At 39.5% G+C, this 26,532-nt stretch overlaps 1 protein-coding gene across 3 annotated transcripts in view; it reads right to left on the reverse strand.

The window, feature by feature from the left end:
* Positions 1-25,623, reverse strand: part of rubcn (rubicon autophagy regulator) — a 61,711-nt gene extending 36,088 nt beyond the window's left edge. For all 3 annotated transcript variants that reach the window (XM_063045607.1, XM_063045606.1, XM_063045608.1), the window contains exons 1-7: positions 25,371-25,623; positions 19,113-19,266; positions 12,082-12,162; positions 7,691-7,838; positions 5,672-5,778; positions 2,672-2,828; positions 1,178-1,708 (exon numbers count right to left, since the gene is read on the reverse strand). In XM_063045607.1, the coding sequence (XP_062901677.1) occupies positions 1,178-1,708; positions 2,672-2,828; positions 5,672-5,778; positions 7,691-7,838; positions 12,082-12,162; positions 19,113-19,266; positions 25,371-25,438 (1,246 nt within the window). In that variant the 5' untranslated portion in view covers positions 25,439-25,623. The remainder of the gene's footprint in view (positions 1-1,177; positions 1,709-2,671; positions 2,829-5,671; positions 5,779-7,690; positions 7,839-12,081; positions 12,163-19,112; positions 19,267-25,370) is intronic.
* Positions 25,624-26,532: the final 909 nt, after the last annotated feature.

Here is a 26,532-nt window from a genome sequence, read left to right on the forward strand (position 1 = left end):
AAAAAAAATTACTATTATTTTTATAGCTTATAGGATAATTCAATTCCAAAAATTCTATACATCCCACTAACACTATTCAAGATAAGGTGCTGAAAATATTTAGCTGTTTAGAAAGAATTCTGTGAAGAGAAAAATTAGTTGAAATTTCATTCAATGACATTCTAATGAGCATTAACTGTGTTTCACTCTCCACAGAATTCTGCCTTGAGTATTTCCAGGTCTTTCTTTATTTTAATGCTCCTTGGGAAATCAGCTATGTTACTCAAGAAAGAGTTTTTATTTTGCCAATTTTGTTTTCCTCCAAAATAACAGCCAGGAATATTAAAGTAAAGGTCAAAACATTGGTCACCATAACTAATTTTTGCAAGAAGCAGGGTTAGTACTTCATTCAACAATTTAACAACAATATGTGATCGATGTTTTGGAAAGTCAATAGACGGCAAAATATTTTTGATCAATTATAAATTTATAGAATTTGCCATTGGAGGTGAGATTTTTAGTCATTTGTTACCATCTTAGACTATGTGCCAAGAATTGAAACTAAGGAACCCATTCAGCTGGATTTCAACCAAACAATTCTGAAATCTGCCGACAAACAGCCTGGAAAAACAATTCTTCCCATTTCCTTTGCCAATCTGCACTTGAATCAAGTTCAATTAAACTTACAAAACAATGTAACTAACATCCATGATCTTCTATTACAAATGTGTGGGAAGCCTGGAACAAAACTTACAGGTTCTTTAAAATTCTTTAATTTGATCTCACTATAAAATCTATTTACTACTTCTTCAGGCTTCAAATATCTCATCAGTACATTCCCCAACTTACCACTCTTAATAGAGGGCGTTGAAAGTTTAACTGATCTTGGAAATGTCACGATGAGCTGTTTTTTTAAAAATCTACTCCTTACATAATTTAACATTAGATCAATAGACAGACATTAAGGGGGGGAATACTTATCAGCCTGCTCTTTGTACCCCAGATATAAAGGACAAACAAGTTAATGAAAGAATTCACTTGACTCAGTACCCACGTCAAACATGTACTAAGTATTAGAGATGGCAAATTATCTTCTATTAGGAAACAGAAAACACTAATGGAACATTCTACTTATTTGGGTACTGTGCGGCAAGCAAATATTGTTACATGCAAATCCTTTACAGAAATCTCACTATACCTGCTGCATTTGTTGATGATATACCAGTATCAGAATGCGATCGGATATGGCTTTTCTTGAAACTTCCCTTTCGCTCCAGAGGCTTGATTTCTGAGAAGCTGGAACTTCTTGGAATATTCAGTGAAGATATATTGTATTTAACATCAATTTTATGAACTTGCCCTGCAGCTGGAACTATTTTGTGTGAACATCCAGAATAGGAAGATGAAGTATCACTGCATTGACTTGAACTTTGATCCCTCTGTCCTAGGTTTCCAATAGCTAAATATTCTGGTCCGTCATCAACTTCACTTGATCCCTCGTCTTGTGCTTCACACCATGAGTCCTCGCCATGGCTAACTGGGGTACTAACTGTTGTCTCACTAACTGGAGAAAATGGTTCCACAGAAGGAATGGTATTGAACTGGTGGATGCCAGAGCTTTTATCTGGTAGCAATTTATCTGCGGAATCTGGAAAGCATGCCAAATGTGCCTCCTTCTTGGTTTCTTGCTGTGAGTTATTTATATGAATGAACCCTTGTAGTGTAGCACCTATGCACCAACGTGGAAGAGAAAAAGAAAAGATCAATTATATTTTTGACAATGCAAAAGAAACCTTATTCCACAGGCTGAATTGCTTGTCACTGAAAAGTATTAAAATAATTGTGCAATTTATGCACTAATACTTCTTCAGCAAACAAAGACCAACCATTGAATGGACAGTACTTCTCAATAAGGACTTACAAAACAAATTCAGTACAGTAGGGCTTTATTATCTGTTCAGAAAGCTATTATCAGACTTGTGTTCATAAAGCTATCATGTAACTTGAGTTCACAAACCAATTATGATTTATGTTCAAATTATACTTTGATAACTCAATACAATTGCAACATTTCACATTGGCATGAAAATAAAATTCAAATTATGAATTTTCAATTTTATAGGCTGTTATTTATAATTTTTCTTTGGTTGTCCAGTCTAGCTGAGAGGGAGTAGAGTGATACAGGGACCAAGAGTAAAGAAAATGGAAAGAGGGAAATACAATATCTAAGTGTGCCATGCACCATGAGCAATCAAGGGATAAAGTCACTTAAATAGAGTTCATTATTTGTATGCAATTATGATTGTTCGGCAATATCCACAAACATAGATGCAGAATTACATTATTTGTTAATTGCAGAAAATTGTTTAAAGTTTCTACCTGAATGGTGAACAATTACAATGAATTACTGTAGTTAGAAATGCACATATACATTAATTACAAACTAACACAAGTCCATAATACAACAAAATTATCACACATACTAAGAAAACACCCAGCAGTGCAATATTGAAACAAGTTCCCAGATCAAAAATGCTGAAATTGTGCTAAGGTAAAACATTTGACATTACATAAGTTTTTAACATTATAATCAACTTTCATTTCAAAATGATTTTGTCATTCAATGCAAGATAGTGGGGAGAGGGGTGGGAAAAATGACTAAGTGAACATGTTTTAATTATCTTTCACTTGCCTGAGACGTTCAAAGTAGAATGACCGGAGAGTGTGGTATATGAGGTTGTATGTCTTTGTTGACTTCCCTCTGCAAGGGAGGTACACTTGATACCAGGTAGTGCAGTTAAACTTTGGTTTTTCACCATTGGTAAGAAGGAACCAAACTTTCTTGCAAACTAAAATTTATAAAAACATTTGTGAGAAACAAATTGCAACTTATGATTGGTCTTCATCTTCCGTGAAGCTGAAAAATTCTAAATTGATGAGTTCAGTTTTAATCTTAAATTGGCATTTCTTGGATTCTGCTGCTGGAAAACCGCAAAACTTCAGACCCAAGACCAACTCCAGTGATAAGATTTTAGAATGAGCCATAGGAGAAAGCAGGTAACATTCTACACAAAACAGAATGTACAGATAATTTAATGATAGAGTAACCATGTCCTCTTTTATAACAAAGCACTTTGGAATTTTAATATTTTAAAACAACATCTGCCTCTTTCATAAAATTACACCATCAGAAAATCTTACAAGTGTTTCAGTTGTTTTAAAATTGTCCCTCTGCTGAGTTAATGAAAGGACAATGAGACCACATCCTTGCATTCTTTCTATTAGCTTACAAGTTTGTCAGCCTCAAACACCTGGCCACTTGGCTTCCACAACCTTCTTAGGAGATTTCAGATCTAGACAACTGTCGATATAATTTTGCACTCTTCAAGGTCTCTTGCCAATGGTTTAAGTTTATGACTTCAGGTCCAGTTGCAAAATGAGACTCATTTTTCTCCTCTCTCCAACAAAAATTCCCATTGTGTTTTAACTTCCTCTATACCTACATGAATCAACTACCCTATCATCTTTAGTGATACAAATCTAAACAAAACTTTGTTCCCATAAATTTCAACTGGACCCAAGACTTAAACATCTTTCCTGTAAACTCCCCACAGATCTCCAGATAAGGCAAAGATTCCGGCTGCCCAATTAGTGGCAGGAGCAGGCCACAGCGACGAAGTTTCTCGCAGGGCGGCGACGCTTATTTAAAAGAAGCACTTCATGGGCGTTTGGGCTCATTCCAACAGCCCAATCAGCGTTATCATACGAGGAACGTTTGATAGCTCTGGGTCTGTACTCGCTGGAATTTAAAAGGATGAAGGGAGATCTCATTGAAACCCTTCGAATGTTAAAAGGCCTAGACAGAATAGATGTGGAAAGGATGTTTCCCACAGTGGGGGAGTCTAGGACAAGACAGCCTCAGGATAGAGGGGCATCCATTTAAAACAGAAATGCAGAGAAATTGCTTTAGACAGAGGAATTGTGGAGTTTGTTACCACAAGCAGCTGTGGAGGCCACGTCATTGGGTGTATCTAAGGCAGAGTGTGCCTTAAACAACTGGACCTGAAGTCATAAACTTAAACCATTGGCAACTAAGGATGTCTTAGTTGGACACGGCATCAAAGGTTACAGGGAGAAGGCCAGGGAGTGGGGCTGAGGTGGGGGAGAAAAGGATCAACCGTGGTTGAAGGGTGGAGCAGACTCAATGGGCCAAATGGCTTAATTCTACTTCTATGTCTTATGGTCTTATGTGATCCCTCCATTAATCTCATAACAATGAGATGAAACTTTAAGCAGGTTGAGTAGTAGCAAGGAAAGAAAACAAAGATAAATTTTACAAAAAGAAAATTATGTTTTGAATTTTCTTATTTTTGGCCAAGTAATAAGGTCAGCTGATATGGATACTTCTCCAGTGCAAAGGAAATATTTGCACAATCCCACTTATCTTAACCACAAACAAGAAGTTTGGCAGACAGGAGCCACCATACTCTGTAATGACTCTGCCATCCATGACGGAGGTTGTGTTGGAGATGTTTTTGCCAATTTGAATGGACTGGGGTCTGCTGGTGAAGCAATCAAAGATCCTTTTGAGGCCAGGTTCTTGAAGCTTATTGATTAATTTTGAGGGGATGACAGTATTGAATGCCAAGCTCTAGTCAATGAAGAGCATCCTGATGTATGCACCTTTGCTATCCAGATGTTCCAGGGTTGAGTGAAGAGCCAGTGAAATGGCATCTGCTGTGGACCTGTTGCTTCAGTAGGCAAATTGGAGCAGATGCAAGTTGCTTCTCAAGCAGGAGTTGATATGTTTCATCACCAACTTTTCAGAGCACTTCATCATGATGGATGTAAGTGCGACTGGACAACAGCCACTGAGGCAGGTTACCATGTTCTCCTGAGGCACCAGTGTAACAGAAGACTGCTTGAAGTAGGTGGATACCTCGGACTGCCAAAGCTAGAGGTTAAAGATACCAGTGAACACTCCAGCCAGTTCATCAGCACAGATCTTTAGTATTTAGCCAGATACCCCATCTGAACCAGATGCTTTCTGCAGGTTCACCCTCTTGAAGGATGCTTTCACCTTGGTCTCAGTGACTGAAATCATAGGGTCATCAGGGGGTGTGCGCGTTTGTGAAAGTTCCTCCTTGCTTTGATGGTCAAAGTGAACATAGAAGGCATTGAGCTCAGCTGGGAGCAAAGCCTTGTGGTCACCTATGTTGCTTGGTCTCATTTTGTAAGAGTTAATAGCATTCAAGCCCTTTCACACCTGTATAGCATCCTCTAGTGATTCAAGTTTGGTCTGGAATTGTCACTTCGCACGTGAAATGACTTTCTGAAGATAGTACCTGGAACTTTTTTATTTTAGTTTGTCACCAGACCTGAATGTCACTGATCTGGCCCTCAACAGATTGAGTATCTCGTCGTTCATCCAGGACTCTGGTCGGGGAAGACTCTGGATATAGCAACCTGAAAAGCTCTGTCAGCCTCACAATTCTTTATCACACTCTCACTGGAAATTAGGTATGGGCACTAAATCGTGAATTTGTTACTAAAGCAATTAAGGTATCACACAAAGTAAAGCAGCACTCTCAGTTATTTTCTCTCAAGTTTCCAAACATGCCCTTTGGAAAGCCCTACATCATTGTCACTGCATGCAGTGTTTAAATGTTTTATAAAAAGAGGCTGCTCTTACCACAGATGTGTCAATTTGAGCTAATATTTTTGGATTATTCTGTTCCACAGCCTCCAGACACTGGAACATTGCAGTCACGTGGGGATTACTCAACAGAAATGCAGTCTCTACAAGACAGAAACAGCCTCCAATGATTATGTACACATTTATAAAGTTATACTAAGCTACAATCAACAAGAATATTTCTATAGTAAAAGTGTTCCATTGCTGTAGCACTTGATTTTTAATTCACTTATGCTGAATTAACCTTTTAAAATATGGTTCAACGTTTATACTTAAATAAAAGGGACTTGGAGGTCCTTGTGCAAGATACCCTAAAGGTTAACCTCCAGGTTGAGTCGATGATGCAGAAGGTTAATGCAATGCTGGCATTCATTTCTAGAAGTATAGAATATAAGAGCAGGGATGTGATGCTGAGGCTCTATAAGGCACTCGTGAGACCACACTTGGGAGTATTGTGTGCAGTTTTGGGCTCCTTATTTTAGAATATACTGACATTGGAGAGGGTTCAGAGAAGATTCACGAGAATGGTTCCAGGAATGAAAGGGTTACCATACGAGGAAAGTCCGGCAGCCCTTGGGCTGTATTCCCTGGAGATCTCATAGAAACATTCTGAATGTTAAAAGGTCTGAACAGATTAGATGTGGCAAAGTTATTTCCCATGATAGGGGATTCTAGGACAAGAGGGCACGACTTCAGGATTGAAGGACGTCCTTTGAGAACTGAGATGTCGAGAAATTACTTTAGCCAGAGGGTGGTAAATCTGTGGAATTTGTTGCCACGAGCGACTGTGGAGGCCAAGTCATTGGGTGTATTTAAAGCAGAGATAGATAGGTTCTTGATTAGCCAGGGTATCAAAGGGTAAAAGCAGGGGAGTGGGGATGACTGAAAGAATTGGATCAGCCCATGACTGAATGGGCTGAATGGCCTGCTTCTGCTCCTATATCTTATGGTCTAAAACTCAAGCCAATGTTTGCACTTCATGAATTGGATGTTAATGTAGATTCCCAATTTCAATTTCAAATTCACCACTGAAATTACAGTTCATCGTAGAGATTTAATGAACTTTACCAAGTTAGTTATATAAAACTTTTCTTAAATAATCCTGACATCAATTCCTTGGTTTTGTAAGCAGAACCTAAAGTCTGTTCTTGATATATTATCATCCTAACATGCATCCAAGCGCCAAATGTTTACTCATTCTTTTACCTATCACTTCAACCACTTTCTAAAGTGCTGATTATGTATTTTCCTCAAGAACTCTTTTCCAACTTGTCTCCCTATCAGTAGTTGGAAACTCGTTACTGTGCAGTTCTTGCTGAGTATCTGAACAAATACAGCAGATTCCTAACTGAACACTTATTATGTGGATTGCTATGAATATGGAGTTTTAGTCAGATCTTCATTGCTCCATTTTTCATCCAATTAAACCAAAATTAGCAAAACAAAATCACTTTGTGAAGGAATTTCATTTACCAACTCAACATGCTGTGACTACAAAGTTACTTCTGGCATTTAACACACAAAATATGGGCAGAAGGCCATTCAGCCCCTCAAGCTGGCTCACCATTCAATATAATCATGACTGATGTATGCTGCCCTCAACTCTTCTTCAGTGCCAGTTCCCCTTAACCCCTCAATTATTCAAATACTTATCTATCTCCACTTTAAGTACACTGTATATGTGATGAACCGAACATCCATTACCCTCGAAAGAGAATTCTCGAGACTCACTATCTTTGAGAAGAAATGTCCACATCCGTTTTAAATGGCCAGCCCCTATTTTGTAGCTATGACCCTTATTCGTGACTCTCCCACTAATCAGCCCTGTAGAATATATCACATATTTCATAACTGTAAATAATATTTACCTACCCAATTTCTGTGTTAAAAAAAAGGAGAATTAAGGTTGGAGAATAAAAACTCTCAAATTCACCTTTGTATGCTCATGAATCTTATTCACAATGGAGAGGAACTACTGTTCCCTCTTACAGTTCTGAATACATTCAGTTGATGTACCTTTGTAAAACTTCCTTGTATAGTTGTAATTGCTGAGCAAAGATCTTAGCTGTGATGACAAACAATGGAACTGCAGGCTGTGGTGAAGCCAATATTGTGCTTTCTGAGTATTACTCTGTGGGACAGCTTGTTCATCGGAGTCCATCAACTGGAAGGTTAAAAAAGATATTCAAATTATAGACCAACTTCTTCAACATCATGGAAGTTTAAACTGAAGATCTTTATGCTGGATGAGAAAACAGAAAAAAAACTTTACATCTGTAATTGCAAGTCTATCTTTTCTCTTATGATTCAGGAATTTTAAAACTTTTCAGCTAATTAACAAATCTAGACAGAATCAGAATCACTTTATTGCCAGTACGAGAAACATACCAGAATTGATAAGCATAAAACACAGGACAATACCATAACAGGCTACACAAAAGCAACCAACTACTTACAAGACAACGAGCCATGAGCAATCAACAATTAGCAGAACAGTCACATGCACAAATGTCAATAATCAAATTGAAATAAATGTGAACATATGAACAGACGAAATAATTACCAACAGAACAAGGAGAACAAGAAAGACCATTTAAGGATATTGTGCATGGACAGTTACAACTGTGTGAGTTTTGCTGAGATCAATAGCTATAGGAAAGAGGTTTCAGAGATGATGTGTAGTCCCGGTGGTGATGGACTTGTAGTACCTCCCTGAAGTAATTTGGTGAATAGGTGACTGAGAGGGTAGGTGGAGTTATTATAACTCATCTATTGTTTTCTATGTTGTGCACAATTTAGTGTTAATACCATTTATAAACACGATCTGAAGTCAGAGTGTGATGCCAAGATGAAGGAAGACCAGATTGCAGGCTTATAGAAAGGTCAAAAATCATCTTAAATATATCTGTGGTAACCAACAGAACTTTATAAACACATCATCGAAACAAAGAAACAGCTGATAACAACATAACACAACATTCTGCCAAAGTAGTCTGTGAAAATTTTATTTTAGCTTCCTTGGAACAATTGCCTTTGAGAATCATTACATATCACTAAAAGAAGTGCAAGGCAAAGCTCAAGACAAACAGATTGTAGGTTTATCTGCTTGAATGGGGTGCCAGTGCACATGACCAGATAATGCAAGCTGAAACCAAATATTCCAAAAATGGGAAAAAAAGGGAACCAGCTTTGCTGCTGTTCCTGTAAAACTGTGGGCTGATTCACAGTAACTATGTGGCCCACACAAATAGCCTTAAATAATAAAGACAGTAGCTGATGGCGATCACCCTAATACAGATGCAAATTCTACTCTCCATAAGAAGCAGTTGAGAGATTTATTTTAGAAAAAGATTTGAAGAAACTCCAAACTAGACGGAAAGTATGTCTTGAGCTAGATAAGAATAAGCAGACAGTGGTACATTCTCACAAGATGTGCTCCACTAGCTGAAAAAAGAGATACTGAAAGCTGAGCTTTTAAGACTGACGGAAGCAGAGATCATCATGTCAGCACGTAGTCTTGAGCCGCGGGTATCAAGCTTGTTTTGTGGAAATGTCTAACGGAGCATCTAGTTTGCCCGCATGCAAAATATTAAAAAGCTTCACAATCCAATGAAGGCTGCTGAAGATTCCTTGCCAGACCTAGAGGAAAATGTCACAGAGGCTGGTAAACAACAACGGATTTCAGCATGTAAAACTTGACAACGTTATTTGCCACCATTTTGGAATATGATGCCTGAGGATGTCCTTTTGGGATTAGCATCACATCCGAGGCTCAAGCAAAACATGAATCACACTCTTTCAGGACACACTAGCAAGAATATCACTGCAGGTGATATTACTGAATGCAGAGAAGGACAGACTGTAACAGGCAGCAAAAGACCAGTAGGGTCTTAACAAACAGAAGCAGTGAGAAGCAATTCAAGTGCAAGGTGCTGAAAGAAAAGTACAAACTGAAGGGAGCTTCCTTCATGTGGTCACCAGAGTCTCAAACCAGATCCAGTAAAAGTAAAGGCATACATGGGAACTCTAAACCTCCCAGATATTGCTGTAATCCATTTTCTAAAATTTATTAACACCTTATGTTCTTATCCCATCTAAGTGTAAACGACAGGTACAATTGACAAGGAGCAAATTGTCGAGGAATGAAGAAACTTTTTGAGAGCCTGTCCCCAAATTGGCAGTAATCTTCTAAAAAAATTCTCTCACTTTCTATAGTAATGTTGATCAGAGATTATCACTGATTAATGAATTAGTAACAATAACTGGACTCTTAGGAAAAAGGAGTCATGTTGCTTATTTATGTGTATTCAATGCTTTATTATTAATAAAATAACAAAGACAGTTTCATAATGCCGCTTTACAGAGAAATCCTGGACACCACTATTTCAGAATAATAGATGCAAATGCTTTATCACCCTAGTTAACCATGCCAAATCTTTCACTCCACCACTCATGAAGATCACTGCTGCTTCTCCCATCATTTGAAGATTTTTGTTTCTTTCCATGTGTATCTGACATTCTCAACAAATTAAAAAGGGCCAGGTACACAGCAAGGAAACAACAATAATCAAATCATAGGAGAAGCACCAGAAATCTTTTAAAATTCATCTTCACAGCACACTGGGAACTGAGCCAAGTAAGTGCAAACAATGAAGACCAAAATTGAGGAACAGTAAAAAAACAGAATAAATAAAAGCAGAAAGGACTGATGATGAACATTAAATAAATCAATTAAATGTCTAAATCTATAATGGCTACTTGAAGTACTTCCTGCCACCCAAACTGAGCAGATTTTCAATCATTTTCTGAAACATTTCCCCTATATCACCAAGACTACTCACCGGGTTATTTTACTTGGTTTTAAAAAAACTGATCTTTAATATTGCAGGGAAATCAATCTACCAATATGCAATCTTTCAGACAACTTCCATTTGCCATTCTACTCTGTTGGTATTCATTCTCCAGTGAAATGAAAATCTAGTGAATCAGATTTTCTCTGCGCTTGTTTTACTTTTAAGTTGGCTAACTATTGTCTATAATAGAATTGTGCTCCATATTTGCATGACATAAAAATAATTCAGCACACTGCATCTATGCCAACCGTCAATATCATCCTAAACCCCAAATAATTCTCTTTGAAACCCATTCTTCCCACATACCCATCAACTGCTGTCACCCATGCACAGTAGAAGTGATTTAGGGCTGCCAATTTACCTACCAAACAGCACAGCTTTAGCATGTGGGAAGAAACTCAAGGAAATCCACTGTCACAAGGAGAACATACAAATTCTATTAAGGCAGCACAGAAAGTCAGAAATGAATCAGATCTACCAGCTCTGCCACTGAACTTGTTAATCAATGTACTAAAATAACACCGTCTAAATTAAACTTACTAGTTTCACTTCCCAAATATTTTACTAAATTAAAACAATCGTGAATAACTATGCACAAGTGAAAGCTTAGGGTTTTATTTGGACTATAGGGCTTGTCTCTGTGCTGTACTGTTCCACACTGAGTGGCCACTTTATTATGTACACCTGCACATTAATGCAAAATATCCAATCAGTCAATCATGTGGCAGCAACTCAATGCATAAAAGCACGCAGACATGGGCAAGAGGTTCAGTTGTTCTTCAGACCAAATATCAGAAAGGGGAAGCAATGTGACTGTGGTGTGATTGTTGGTGCCAGAGGAGGTGGTTTGAGTATCACAGAAACTGATCTCCTGAGATTTTAATGCATAGTGTTTACAGAGAATAGTGCTAAAAACAAAAAAAAAATCCACTGATGTACTGTAGGCAAAAATGCCTTGTAAATGAGAGTGGTCACATTAGAATGAGACTGGTTCAAGCTAACAGGAAGGCCACCATAATTCAAATAACCACGTGCAGAAATAACAGTGGTGTGTAAATGAGCATTCCTGAACACACATTTCGGAGCTTGAAGTGGATGGGCTACAGCAACAGAAATCTATGAACAGACCCTTAGTGGCCACTTTATAAGGTACAGGAGAAACCTAATAAAATGGCCACTGAGGGTATGTTCTAATGTTCATTTAGGTTTGAGCTTTGAGACATGATAACAGGAAATTAAACACAAAATTAATAATGCAAATCTTGCTTTTATACAAGTGTCAACAAAAAATTAATTTTAATAAACTTGAATAAGGATCCTAACTTTCAAATACTATCGGATTCGAAAGCTTTAACTGGTCAAAATCACTGATACATTCCGAAACTGTCTGCAAATTTCCAAAATATTTTGTAATGAATGTCTAAGTATCAAGATATTTCATGATTTGGGGGAAGACATGAAAACAACAAACAGAAAAGGAAAAAAGCATATCTTTTGCAGTAATCAAACATTCAAGCACAACAAACAAGCACCATTCAGGTTTCTTTGATTTACCTGTTCATTATGAGCAAGATGAGGATTGACCCAGCAGACATCCTTCACAAATGGCCAGTAATCTTTATGCTGTAAATATATCTGTTTAATTGAAAACAAAAACAATTATAATATTTATATACTAACAGTCTAACAGTGAGAACTTACTCTTCACAAGGTCATTCTTTTCCTTTGTCCCAGATATAAAAATCCAATAGCACACTTATGTGACAAATGCTAGAAGCAGTCGATATTTTCTTATCTCAGTACACAAGTTTAAAACTCATTCATAAAACCCTAATTTGTTTTTTTTTACAGCTACATGGACCAACAAGTGCTCTGAACAGGAAATTTTTTAACATGGCTGAAAAATGTATGGCACTTCAATTTTTCCCATAATATGCATACTATGAATATTTCAAATGAAAATTGAAAAATTGCTTGCTTTTGATTTTATTAACTGAAGGGTATATTGAAATAAAGTAAAACAAAGAACATTTTTTCACCTTTAGTGAACTTATTCTCATCTGTCTTTATTCAAGCTGCGTGGCAACAAGGGCTACATGCACAGGAGCAATTCAGCTCCTGCAGCCGTGCACCCATGCAGCTTAGAGGGAACAGAGTACGGCACATTGCATCTCCATAAGTCATGTTTCAAGAACTGCCTTGCAACTTCAATAAAGTTCGATACTGAAAATCAAATCTTGGTTTAGTTTGGGGTTTATCACTTTATTATGGGTTTTATTTTACTACGAGCTCATGGTCAACCCAAATGGAAATATTGATAATTCTGCTGGAATTGAGTTTTTGCACATTGCAATAACTTTAGTGAATCTAGGTGACAGCAAGTTAAGTAACAGCAATGCAAAATTAAAAATATGCACACTCTCTTATCTGCTTATCAGAGCACTACAGTTTTTAAGAGAACATTTTCGAGGGAAAACAAATTTCCCAAGAAGGGGGAAAACAGCCTGAATAGAATGCAGCCAGGAGGTAGTTGACATTTCCTTTCAGTGGTTTACAGAAACTCCCAGATCTGCAACATAAGTCACATAATACAAAAGCACTGCAGGCCAGTCACATGATATAACCAAAGGGGTCAACCATTAGAATCTGGCACAAAATGGCTCAAAATTCAGTGTAATGGAACATACAAGGGGTGATTGATAAGTTTGTGGCCTAAGGTAGAAGGAGGTGAGTTATACAGCTCTTGTTACATGCACATGCAGGTCAACGCTGAGTGATTATGCAGAAAGTTTTGAAGTTAATAACTCATCTCCTTCTATCTTAGGCCACGAACTTATCAATCACCCCTGATGAGTTATTAACTTCAAACTTTCTGCATAATCACTCAAGGAGTTGAACTGCATGTGCATGTAATGAGAGCTGTATGACTCATCTCCTCCTACCTTAGGCCACAAACTTATCAATCACTTCTGCTGTGGACACTTTCTGGAGGTCCAAGATCCATATGCTCCACGACAGCTGGACTAAGTGTGTAAATGTAGGAGGGGACTATGTTGAAAAATAAATGTGCTAGGTTTTCTAAAACAGACTCCTTCTACCTTAGGGCACGAACTTATCAATCACCCCTCATAGAACAGTGCAGCACAAGCCCTTTAACCCATGATGTTGTGCTGACATTTTAACCTACTCTAAGATTAATCTATCGCTTCCCTCACCTATACCCCTTTTTCCTCCCCCATTTTTCAGTACCTCGGGACATTTTAAACTCAGGAGTTTAAGTCAATTTGTCATATTCAACGTGTCACAACTAAAAATAGGAAGTCAAACCTAAAAACTGAAAACAAGATTTCAAAAGTAGTACCTCAAATAACTGGTCTCCTCTGAATTCTCAAAATAAGTTTACAGAAGAGAAAATACATTGGATTGCAAGTCAAAAAAAAAATCAGCACTGAATTACAGAACAAACATGGCTTAAGCTCAGTGGTAGGTAAATACTTCCCTTTTTTGTGTTAGTATAGTAAGTTAAAATATGTTGCCAAAAATACAAGTTAAAATGTACTCTGACTCTGGTCAAGAAAGTTATTTTCAAATGAAGAAATTAATCAAGCTTAACCCAAACTCAAATACCATTACTGATAATATAATAATACAAGAGTAACTCAACATAGTGTAGCTTTTCAATTTAATCTTCAACAGCTAAACCAAATCACCTCAATAAAATTGTCTTTTACCTGAACTGTTGACTCTTTCTCATTCTATAGATATTAGCTGGACAGTTTCCAAAGTTTTCTAATTTTATTTCAGATTTCAAACATCTTGTCTACCCAATTTTTAATAAAATTATCCCTGCCCAAGACTGCAGTCCTCCAAATATCAAATCTGTTAGATATTCCATTAATCAAGTCCATTAGATTTTGGTCAAGAACCAAAAGCAAAAATAAAATCTTTCACTACAGGAAAATAACAATTCAACAACTTTGAAACCTCTCCAAGCAGGATTATTAAGAGTTACAGAAGGTAAATTTGATAGTCTCACAAAAAGGGCTTTTTAAAAAATGGTTTTACACCAGAGTCAATCAAGCAATCAACATGCAGTTAACAATTTAAATTAGTAATGTAAATATTTTCCATGGAACATAGTGGCAAAGATACCAGACTAGCTTCCAGAGACATGGACTATATCCAGAAACTGTATACGAGTTCAAATCAATCATGGCAACTGGGGAACCTGGATGTAAGTAATTAAATATACCTGTGTGAATTGTTTCATACACAAGGAGAGTTGGATAGGCATGATTTGCTTCCTTTGGAGCAGGGAAAGATAACCCAATAGAGGGATACAAAATTAAGAGGGGCAGCGATTGGGTATGTAGCAGGAAACTTCCCCACAGCAGAATGAACATAGGCATAAGTTTAAGGCAAGGAATAGGTTTATAAAGGATCTAAAGAAGAATTATTTTGGTATCTTAAATGTACTGTCTAAATGGTTGATAGAGGCATATACACCCAATGAATTTAAGTGTCTGAACAAACACTGGAATTTCCAACATACAAAAGGCTATGTGTTTGACACAAGAGATTCTGTAGATGCTGGAAATCTTCAGCAGCACACAAAATGCTGGAGGAACTGAGCAGATCAAGGTGCACCTATGAAGAGAAATAAATAGTCGACGTTTTGGACTGAGACCATTCTTCAGGACAGGTCTTGCTGAAGGGTCTCTACTGAAACATCAGGAGTTTATTTCCCTCAATAGATGTGCCCTGATCTGCTCAGTACCTACATTATTTTGTGTGTGAAAGCTATGTGTTGTCATTAAAAACACATTGTACTCACTCACATCACACTGTGAAGGACATCTACCATTCCTATCAGTCTGGCCTATGTAACTAGACCAACCGGCGGCGTAAAGGGCTTCCGACAGCCTTTTCAGTTGTGTAGTAATGAAGGATGGGCAATAAATATCAGCATTCCTAGCCAGGGAACATCCCATGGACAAACTAAAAACACAACATACCCCATATAAGTAAACACCAGCTATTTAACTGCATAACCAACACTCACTTCAACAAGGCCAAGCAGTACAAGTCTACAATCCATCTCAGAAAAATATCAATAATAATAATCATAAGAGATACTGCAGATGCTGGAATCTTGAGCAACGCACAAAATGTTGGACAAACTCAGCAAGTTAGGCAGCATTGATTATAATGCCCAATAATAAAGATCAATTCTTTGATCAGTTATACTCTAAATGTTGACAATTCCTTTCCCATTTACCATAAAACATAGGAGCAGAATTAAGCCACTTGGCCCATCAAGTCTGCTCTGTAATTTCATTCTGGCTGATTTATTAACCCTCTCAACCCCATTCTCCTTCTGTCTCCCTGTAACCTTTGACACCCTGACTAACCAAAAACCTATCAACCTCTACTTTAAATATACTCAATGACTTGGTCTCCACAGCCATCATGGCAATGAATTCCAAAGATTTGTCACCCACTGGCCGAAGAAATTCCTTCTCACCTCTGTTCTAAATAGGTGTGCCTCTATTCTGAGGCTATGCCCTCTGGTCCCAGACTCACCTTCTACACAAAATACCCTCAACATCCACTCTATCTCTAGGCTATTTAGTATTTGACAGGTTTCAATAACAATCCCTCCTCATTCTTCTAAACTCCAATGAGTACAGGCCCAGAGCCATCAAACACTCCTCAAATATTAAGCCTTTCTTTCCTGGAATCATTCCTGTGAGCCTCCTATGGATCCTTTCCAATGCCAGCACATCTTTTCTTAGATAAGACAAAAATGCTCACATTACTCCAACTGAGGTCTGGCTGGTTCAACAAGAAATAGAAAAGGCGTGTAATAAGGGCAATGTTATGATAGTCATGGGGGGATATAACATGCAAGTAGATTGGGGAAAGTCAGGTTGGTGCTGGATCCCAAGCCTCAGCATCACATTCTAGTCCTCTCAAAATGAATGCTAACATTGCATTTCCCTTACCACCAACTCAACCTCCAAGTTAACCTTTAGAAAATCCTGCAAGGATTCCCAAATCCCCTTACACCTCAGATTTTTAAATTTTCTCCCTGTTTAGAAAATAGACTAAGCCTTTATTCCTTCTACCAAAATGTACGGCCATACACTCCCTACATCACATTCCTTTGACTATTTCTTTGCCCGTTCTCCAAATCTGTCCAAGACCTTCTGCAGAATCTCTGCTTCCTCAGCACTACCTGCCTCTCCACCTACCTTTGTATCAGCTGCAAACTTGGCCACAGAGCTATCAATTCCTTCATTCAAATTGTTGACATATAACATGAGAAGAAGTGGTCCTAATACTGATCCCTGCAGAACACCACTATATGCCAACAGCCAACCAGGTCATCCCCACTCTTTGCCTCCTGCCAGTCAGCCAATCTTCAATCCGTGCCAGAATCTTTTCTGTAATACCATGGGCTCTTAACTTATTAAGCAGCCTCACGTGCAACACCTTGTCAAAAGCCTTCTGAAAATTCAAGTAAACAACATCCATAAATTCTCCTTTGTCCATCCTGGTTTTTTTTTATTTTTAAAAGCTTCCCAATCCTAATTTTCCACTAAATTTTTGCTATATTATATACCCTCTTTTTTGCTTTTATGCTGTCTTTGACTTCCCTTGTCACCCACAGTTTTCCCATCCTTCCTTTAGAATATTACTTTATCTTTGAGATGTACCTCTCCTGTGCCTTTCGAATTGCCACCAAGAACTCCAGCCATTGCTGTTCTACCATCATCCTTGCTAGTGTTTCCTTCCAGTCAACTTTGGCTAGTTCCTCTCGCATGCCTCTGGAGGAATTTACTCCACTGTAATACTGATACAGCTGATCATCTTCTCCCTTTCAAACTGAAGGGTGTATTCGATCATATTATGATCACTGCCTCCCAAGGGTTCCTTTACCATTAGCTCCGTAATCAAATCTGGTACATTACATAAAACGCAATCCAGAAATGCCTTTCCTCCAGTGAGCTCAACTTCAAGCTGCTGTAAAAACCAATGTCATAGGCATTCTACATATTTCCTCTCTTGGGACCCAGCACCAACCTGACTTTCCCCAATCTACTTGCATATTATATCCCCCCATGACTATCATAACACTGCCCTTATTACACGCCTTTTCTATTTCTTGTTGAAATTTATACCCCACATTCTGGCTACTGTTCAAGGACCTGTATATAACTCCCATCGGTGTCTTTTTACCTTTGCAGTTTCTTAACTCTACCTACAAGGATTCTATTTCTTCCGATCCTAATGTCACTTCTTTCAAAGGACCTGATTTCATTTTACCAACAGAGCTACTCCACCCACTCTGCCTACCTGCCTGTACTGTCGATACAAAGTGTATCCTTGGATGTTAAGACCCAACCACGATCTCTTTCAGCTACAATTCAGTGAAGCCCACAACATAATATCCACCAATCTCTAACTCTGCTACTTTATTCCGCATACCGCATACATTCAAGTATAACACCATTGGCCCTGTATTCATCACCATTTTCAATTTTGCCCCCATGTCACACTTCAATTCATCTCACTGAGAGGCTGTTCGACCCACTGAGTTCCTCCTGCAGCGTCTTTTGCTCCAGATTCCAGCACCTGCAAACCCCTTCCTCGTCATGATTAAATTTTACTGTTCTCAATTATCCAAAATGAAAAAGTTGTTTCTCTGCACCACTCCACTCCCATTTCAACACCATGATTCAAATAATTTACATTTGTTTTTGTTTATATTCATTCCTGGATCAGAATCAGGTTTAATATCACTGGCACGTGTCGTGAAATTAAACAAGTAATGCAAAAAGAGAGCAAGAAAAAAAGTGAGGTAGTGTATATGGGTTCATTGTCCATTCAAAAACCTGATGGCAGAGGGGAAGAAGCTGTTCCTAAAACACTGAGTGTGTGTCTTCAAGCTCCTGTATCTCCTCCTTGATGGTCACAATGAGAAGAGGGCATCTTCTGGGTGATGGGCGATTTGTGGAGATCAGCGCATCACTGGCAGTGCTAGTGTTTAGTACTCATCCCTAATTATCCCCATGAAGGTGGTATGGAGTTGTTTTCTTAAACTACTGCTGTACTTGGGTTGAAGTTATTCCCAGATTGCTGTTGGATGGCAAGCTTGAAGAATCTGATGTGGTGGTGAAGGAACAGTGACATATTCCCAGGATTTGTTATAACACTTACCTATACCTCATGCAACATCTACTAAATTTAAACTTATTCACCTACTTTACAGTGCACTATCGTATAGGAACAAAATTTAACATTTTTATGATTATTTCCTGAAAGGAAAAAAAATCATACTGGGCCATATATCAATTGGAATAGAAAAGGTGTGAAATAACTCCATCAAATGCGATTCAGAAGAGTATGCTTCCGTATCATGCTTTTTCAATAGCTCTGCACTCTTAAAAGAACCATATCAATTCAGATCATTTTGAACCACAAATCACAATGGCTAAATAATTCAAACACTGATCTTCGGGAGAAATAAGAGTCAATATTTTACTGATAACATGTTGCTACAAGAGACAATAGATCAAGACCTTGTCTTCTATTAGTCCATGACACATGATGTTGTTCATTTCCTTGCAGAGTCGCTCCAATCCTCCATACTTGGACCACACATTCGGATTGTTGGTTGACAGCAGCCCCTCCACAGTCGTCTTCAAGGCACCCAAAAGCTTCCAGTGTTCTTGCCTAAGACAAGTTTAAGAACAACACTGAGAACCACAGTGATATAACCTGAGCACAGAACAATTGAACATATTGCAGGTTATGCACATAAGCTTAACAATTATGATAAAAATCTATATTTGTGGCTCTGAATGTTACAGAGGAATTTCAAAGTTCAAAGTACATTATCAAAGTATGTATACCATATACAACCTTGAGATTTGTCTCCTTACGGGCAGCCACAAGAACAAAGAAACCCAAGGGAACCCATTTTAAAAAGAAGACCGTCAAAAACTAAAAAAAAACAATCATGGAAACAATAAAAGAAAGTAAATAGCATTCAGAACTGAAGCTCATGAAAGTGAGTCCACAACCACGAAGCCAGTCCCAACCAATTCAGGAGCCCGTTAGCCGCAGGCTATACCCCAGTTCAGTGCAGAGACGAGTAAACCTCGCCAAGCTGAATACCAGCCCCTCCCTCACCTCCAGCCCCACTACCCTGAGATTTTCAATTTTGCCGGGTGTTTAAATCAGCCAAACAGCAGGTCGCTCCTCACTCTCGGACCCAAGTCCTGCCACTTCAATACACCCTCAGGCCCAGGAACCACCGCTTCAATTCAGCCCGTACCTGACTTTCCCAATCTGGCCCAGTACTTAAAATCGGTCAAACGTCAGCTTGTGCCTCACTCTCGAGCCCAGGCTTCGCCACCCCAGCTTTGCCTCGCTTCAGTTCTGCTGCTTCAAACCTCCTCCAAGTGTACTCCAGTGGCCAAAAATTGGCTTGTTCGCCACTTTCGGGCCCATGCCTCACCGCCTTGATTCATGCCAAGCCACACACCGGTCTTGGACTTTCTGGACTTCAGTTTACACCCCAAGAATGCCAGGTCCTACAGGCAGCTCAAAAGCTCAACTCCAAAAGGGGAGTTACAGGCTATTCACTGCAGTGACCATTTTTGTTAAGAAGTGTGATTAATAAAATAATTAGTAGTTTTGTTTGCTGCCAGTAAGTCATCGCTGTGCTTCACCAGCACCATCTTAAATCGGAACAAAGAATGACCAAAAAACTATTTAAAATAACCACGAATTAATTGTTGCTTAACATATCATAATTAACACACCATTAAACCCAGTTTAAATAAGCAACACAGCGAAGCATGAAAAGCACCACACCCTTGGATTTTACTTCCTGAAACCAAAAATAGTGATTAATCTAATGCAAGGTAAACATGAAATTAAAAGTGAAGAGATGGTGGACTAGATCTTAGGGGAAAAGAGCACAGTCGACATTTCGGGCCAGGACTCTTTGGCAGGAATGGAGAAATAAAGATGAGGAGTAGGGTTAAAAGGTGGGGCGGGGAGAGAGGAACACAACCGGGAGGGGGAGGGAGAAAGTAAAGAGCTGGGAAGTTGATTGGTGAAAGAGATACAGGGCTGGAGAAGGGGGAGTCCAACAGGAGAGGACAGAAGGCCATGGAAGAAGGAAACAGGGGGAGGAGCACCAGAGGGAGGCAAGGAGATAAGGTGAGGGGGGAAAAGGGGATGGGGAATGGTGGGGGTGTGCGTGGGGGGAGCCATTACTGGGAGTTCAAGAAATCAATGCTCATGCCATCAGTTTGGAGGCTACCATGAGGGACTATAAGGTGTTACTCCTCCAACCTGAGTGTGGCCACATCAAGACAGTAGAGGAGGCCAGGCATGGACATATCGGAATGGGAATGGGAAGTGGGATTAAAATGGGTGGCCACTGGGAAATCCCGCTTCTTCTGAGTAGGTACTCAGTGAAACGGTCTTCTAATCTACATCGGGTCTCACTGTTATAAAGGAGGCCACACCAGGAGCATCAGACACAGTATATGACCCTAAAAGACTCACAGATGAAGAGTTGCCTTTCCTGGAAGGACTGTGTGGGGTGTTGAATAGTAGTGAGGGAGGTGGAGGAGGGGCAGCTGTAGCACTTGTTCCAGTTTCAAGGATATGTGCCAGGAGGTAGCTCAGTGGGGAGGGATGAAAGGACCGGGGGAGGGGTCACATAGGGAGCAATCCCTACAGAAAGCAAAAAGTGGAGGGAGGGAAAGATCTGCTTGGTAGTGGGATCCGGTTGGAGAAGGCAGAAGTTTTAGAGAATTATGTGCTGGACAGGGAGGCTGGTGGGGTAGTAGTTGAGGACAAGAGGAACCCTATCCCTGCTAGGGTGGCGGGAGAATGGATTAAGAGCAGATGTGAGTGAAATTGAAGAGATGCAGCTGAGGGCAGTATTGATGGTGGAGGAAGGGAAGCCCCTTTCTTTGAAAAAGGAGGATATCTCCTTCATTCTAGAATGAAGAGCCTCATCCCGATAGCAGATGTGGTGGAGATGGAAGAATTGAGAAAAGGGGATGGCATTTTTTCAGGTAATAGGGTGGGAAACAGGTATAGTCCAGGTAGCTGTGAGACTCCCCGGGTTTATAATAGACATCAGTAGATAAGCTGTCTCCAGAGATAGAGACAGAAAGATCAAAGGAGAGAAAGGTGTCGGAAATGGGCCAGGTAAATTTGAGAGTGCAAGTTGAAGGCAAAGTTGATGAAGTTGACGAGCTCGGCATGAGTGCAGGAAGCAGTACCGATGCAGTCAATGTAGCGTAGAAAAAGCGAGGGATCAACACCCGTGTAGGCTTGGAACACAGACTGTTCCACAGAGCCGACAAACAGGCAGGCATAGCTGGGACCCATGCAATTCCCCAAGGCTACACCATTTGTTTGATGGAAGTGGGAACAGCCAAAGCAGAAATTATTTAAGAGTGAAGACAAGTTCCGCTAGATGGAGGAGAGCGGTGGTGGAGGGGAAATGGTTGGGTCTGGTGTCCAGAAAGCAATTTTCAGTTGCTTTATTCTAACATATCAATGGTGCTAAGTTCTGATCTCCCAAGCATGGAAAAATATTTTCGGTAATTATCCTATTAGAACCTTACAGACCTTGAAAAAAAATTCAATTATACCAGCTTCATTTTTCTTGCGAAAACAGAAGTTCCAGCCTGTTCATGTGTTATGGAAGCAGAGTGGTTAAGTAGTCATAGGGAAAATTCTAGACCACTGATTTGGAGATGACTTTGAATGTTATCCAGGTATTCTGCTTTTTAGATATGGACTTGAACTATAGACTTTTTTCAGACTTATAGCTTTTTATATTGGGTTTTTCACCTGATCATTCTAATGCTTTTTATGCAAGGGTTGATGATCATGCTGCCTTTCTTTTATTCAAAGAAGAATTTCAAAGTTGTATACAGTACTTCGATAATAAATGAACCTTTGAACACCACAATTATAGTTGGAGAATTAAGAACCAGGTTTACAAGTAAACATGTTTTCATATATTAAAAAAACGTATTAATAGAAACCGTGAAACTACCACTTTGTCATAGAAAAAACACCTTGTCACTATTATTCTCCAGTAAAGAAACCCCACCGTACTGATGCCACAAGCAAACTGGGAAATTCGCTCTTTGGCCTATTTGTGCTGCCAGACTCTCCACTGTTTCATTATTAGTTCAGGAATAATTAAGTTGGACAATAATTAACGCATCCTATAAAAACTGAAATAACTTTGTGGATAAGTACACTCTTCCATATTGATAGCAACTTGAATATTGTCTTTTATCTTCAAGAATAATTAGAGCATTTTTCACTCAATTGGTGAGAATTGATACCATGAAATAGCAAATAGTCACCTAAGAAATTGAATCTGCATAAATAACAATGGAATTCTGTTTCAGAATGTTTAGAGAAATGTGTGTTTGGCACATATTTCTCTAAACATTTCCTATCCACGGATGCATCTAAATATCTTTTAAATGTTGTAATTGCACCTCGCTCTGCCACTTCTGACAGCTTATGCCATACGCCCAATACCATCCATGTGTAAAACTTCCCCAATAGGTCTCCGGTAATCTTTCCCCTCCAACCTTAAACCTGTGCCGACTAGCCTTAGACTCCCCTACTTACAGAAAAAGACTTGTCACCATCCACATTACGTCTACCTCTCATGAATTTATAAACCTCCATAAGGTCATCCCTCAGTTCCCTTCGCTCCGGGGAAAACCATCCCAGCCAATGTGCCCCCTAATTTGTAGTGACCAGTGGACGCAAAAAATCTTCTGCTGTGCAATTTTTTGCCAGTGACAACAACATGTGCACACTCAATAATTTCTTCAATAAAAACAGTATAAATAAGCCAGTTCTAAAATCTGAGGACAAATCATCACAAGCTCTGTGAAGTCAACACCATCTGCATCAGAAACAGAAAAAGGAAATGTGATTGTGTATAATCGTGAAATATATTTAACATGCCAACGAGGTAGAGGGTGACAATCTTTTGTGCACAGTTTAAATTCCATTGTGCACTAGGAGCAAAAGGTGGGGGGGGGGTGTTTCTCTGTGTGTGTGTGTGTGTGTGTGTGTGTGTGTGTGTGTTTGTGTTTGCGTCTGTGTGTTTGTATATACGTACGTGTACCTTAGAGGGAACATTAATCCCAGCCTATCCATCTCTCCTTATAACAGAGGCCCTCACGTCCCAGCAATATCCTTGACAACTTTATTCAGCATCTTCTTTACTTTAATAACATCCTTCCCGTAACTGGGTGAGAACTGCACACAATACTCTATGTGTGATTTCACCAATACCTTCTGTAGTTGTAACACAAGCAATGCTTAACAAATTAAAACAACACAAAAGTTCAAGTCAAATAATATTGAGAAGGCAGAACAACTGGCATAAACTTAACCAAGCAATGGAAACTTCCATTAGCAAAACTTTTGTAAGAACTCGGTTAAGATAAAAACATTCTTGAACTGCTCAAATATTCATTATAATCAGCACGCTAAACAAGATCAGGTTTTTTTTGCAGGCTGTGCAACTCCTATATAAAAGAAACTTGGAAAATCTCATTATAATTGCTGGAGCCCTGAAGTACAAAAATTGGTACTAAACTAGTTCCTCTTAATTTAAAATAGGTTCAGTTGCACAAAAAAACCAATTTTATTACCATTAATTATATGAAATTTCCACTTTTTTTCCTAGTTAAATCAACTTTGAGGTAACAGGAACATGCTACATATGCTAGCTCATCCCAAAACAATCGTTCATGTTTGAAGTGAGCAAAATAGCAATTAATTATGCAAGCTGAAGCTCCAAGGTTTAAAACCAGCACAGAAAGAGCAGTGTTGAAGCTTAGAGCGTTCCATTCTCCAGCATAATCACATTCTTCAGATGTGCTTTTGGTCACAATTTAAAATACAAAATAGAATTGTTTCAAGATATAGGTATTATGATCAGTGACATCATAAATGTTGGCGACTTGTGGGAACTACCAGTTTGCTTGTGACATCAGCAAACATTTAATCGCCTGAGGATGGATATTTAGCTCTTAAAAGCAATGCCTGTGAAACATTTACTGCTCAAAAATGTACTACTAGAGCAATTTTTTAAAAAATTGTTCTGTATGGCATTTATTGCCTTTAAAGGTGATGGAGACAAAGACGATCAACAGGTTCAAAATGAAATTGGTGAGTGAGCGCAAACAAACTGAACTATTTGGGCTGAATTCCTCCACATGAACTTGACGGCTTCCCGTGCTGTAATTACGCTATGATGTGGGCTGCAGTTAAGAGACTTCACATGCTCGCTATGCATATTCTGCACCCATAATTGCTGAAATCCTAAATGTGAAAGCATCCGGGAATCGATATGATCTAAGTAACTGGATACACGGTCGCATCTCACAGCCTAAGGCTCCGAATACATAGAGTTATAGAAAATTATAATTGTCGATTTAGGACAGTTGACCCCAGCGATTCTGCAGCCTCAGAAGAAAATCGGATTTACTTCGCAGCTAACTGTCACTGAAACTACCTCTTTCCACTTGGTATCACCCTCCTCCTAAATAAAACATAGTCTGGTAACAGCAATGTCCGCTATGATGCACCTAAACCACACAAGGCATGAACTGAATAACATAAGCGCTCTTTAGGAAGGGATCTCCCAGGCACAATAAACTACAATTCAGGCCATCCAGTCAGTGACTGCCCGTTGATCAGAACGCAATGACAGGACACACACAACACACACGGTTTGACCGATCAGATAGGGCCAGTACCTGCACTCCTCCACCTCCGGGCTCTCCGCGTCCTGGAACCAGGTACCCTCGCTCCATGTCGACAACATGTCCTTCGCGGCCTCAGCGCTTCCAGAACGTTGATGGCAGGTTCCTCTAAAATATCTACCCCACCGCCCTATTCGGAGCTTAGATACACACTCCTCAATGCCACAAGGCCGAACCCTCCCTGCCCACAAGCAGTCTGGCGGACGACCACAGCCCAACTCCCAGCCTCCCCTACGGCTCCGGCTCCGGCTCGGCTCCGCTTCTCGCAGTGACGTGACACGTCACCCCGCCCGGCGGGACCAGGACCCAGGGAGCCCGAACCGGGAAGTTGGTGCGCAGTGCAGGTGTTCAGCCGGATAGATTCAAACTCGCTCAGTGTCATTTCCAGTACACAAACGCAAAGGAGAACTGTTACTCCGGATCCGATCCTGCACAAAAAAAACCATATAAATATATAACGCAAACACGAGGAAATCTGCAGATGCTGGAAATTCAAGCAACACACATCAAGAGATTTGATCCTATCATTTTGGATCTCCCCCTCCCCCTCCCACTTTCAAATCTCTTACTAACTCTTCTTTCAGTGAGTCCTGACGAAGGGTCTCGGCCCGAAACGTCGACTGTACCTCTTCCTAGAGATGCAGCAACTTTGATATAAATATATAAGATAGCTTATATTCATTGATTGTATGTCCTTAAAGTGACTCTACGCAGAGAAATGCGTACATAAGAAAATGATAAAGTAGTGTTGGTGGGGTACGGAGTGGAGGTATTGATCATCCTCGCAAACACGAGGAAATCTGCAGATGCTGGAATTTCAAGCAACACGCATGAAAGTTGCTGGTGAACGCAGCAGGCCAGGCAGCATCTCTAGGAAGAGGTACAGTCGATGTTTCGGGCCGAGACCCTTCGTCCTGAAACGTCGACTGTACCTCTTCCTGGAGATGCTGCCTGGCCTGCTGCGTTCACCAGCAACTTTATGTGTGTATTGATTATCCTTACTGCTTTGTGAAAGTAACTGTTTTTGAGTCTGGTTGTCCTGGCGTGGACGCTACTAGCTTCCTCCCTGATGGGGCTGGGACAAACAATCTATGAGCAGGGTAGGTGGGATCTTTCTTAAAATTTCTGGGCCTTTCTCTGGCACCTTTCCATTTCT

Source organism: Mobula hypostoma, chromosome 4, assembly GCF_963921235.1.
Source record: "Mobula hypostoma chromosome 4, sMobHyp1.1, whole genome shotgun sequence".
Taxonomy (NCBI): domain Eukaryota; kingdom Metazoa; phylum Chordata; class Chondrichthyes; order Myliobatiformes; family Myliobatidae; genus Mobula; species Mobula hypostoma.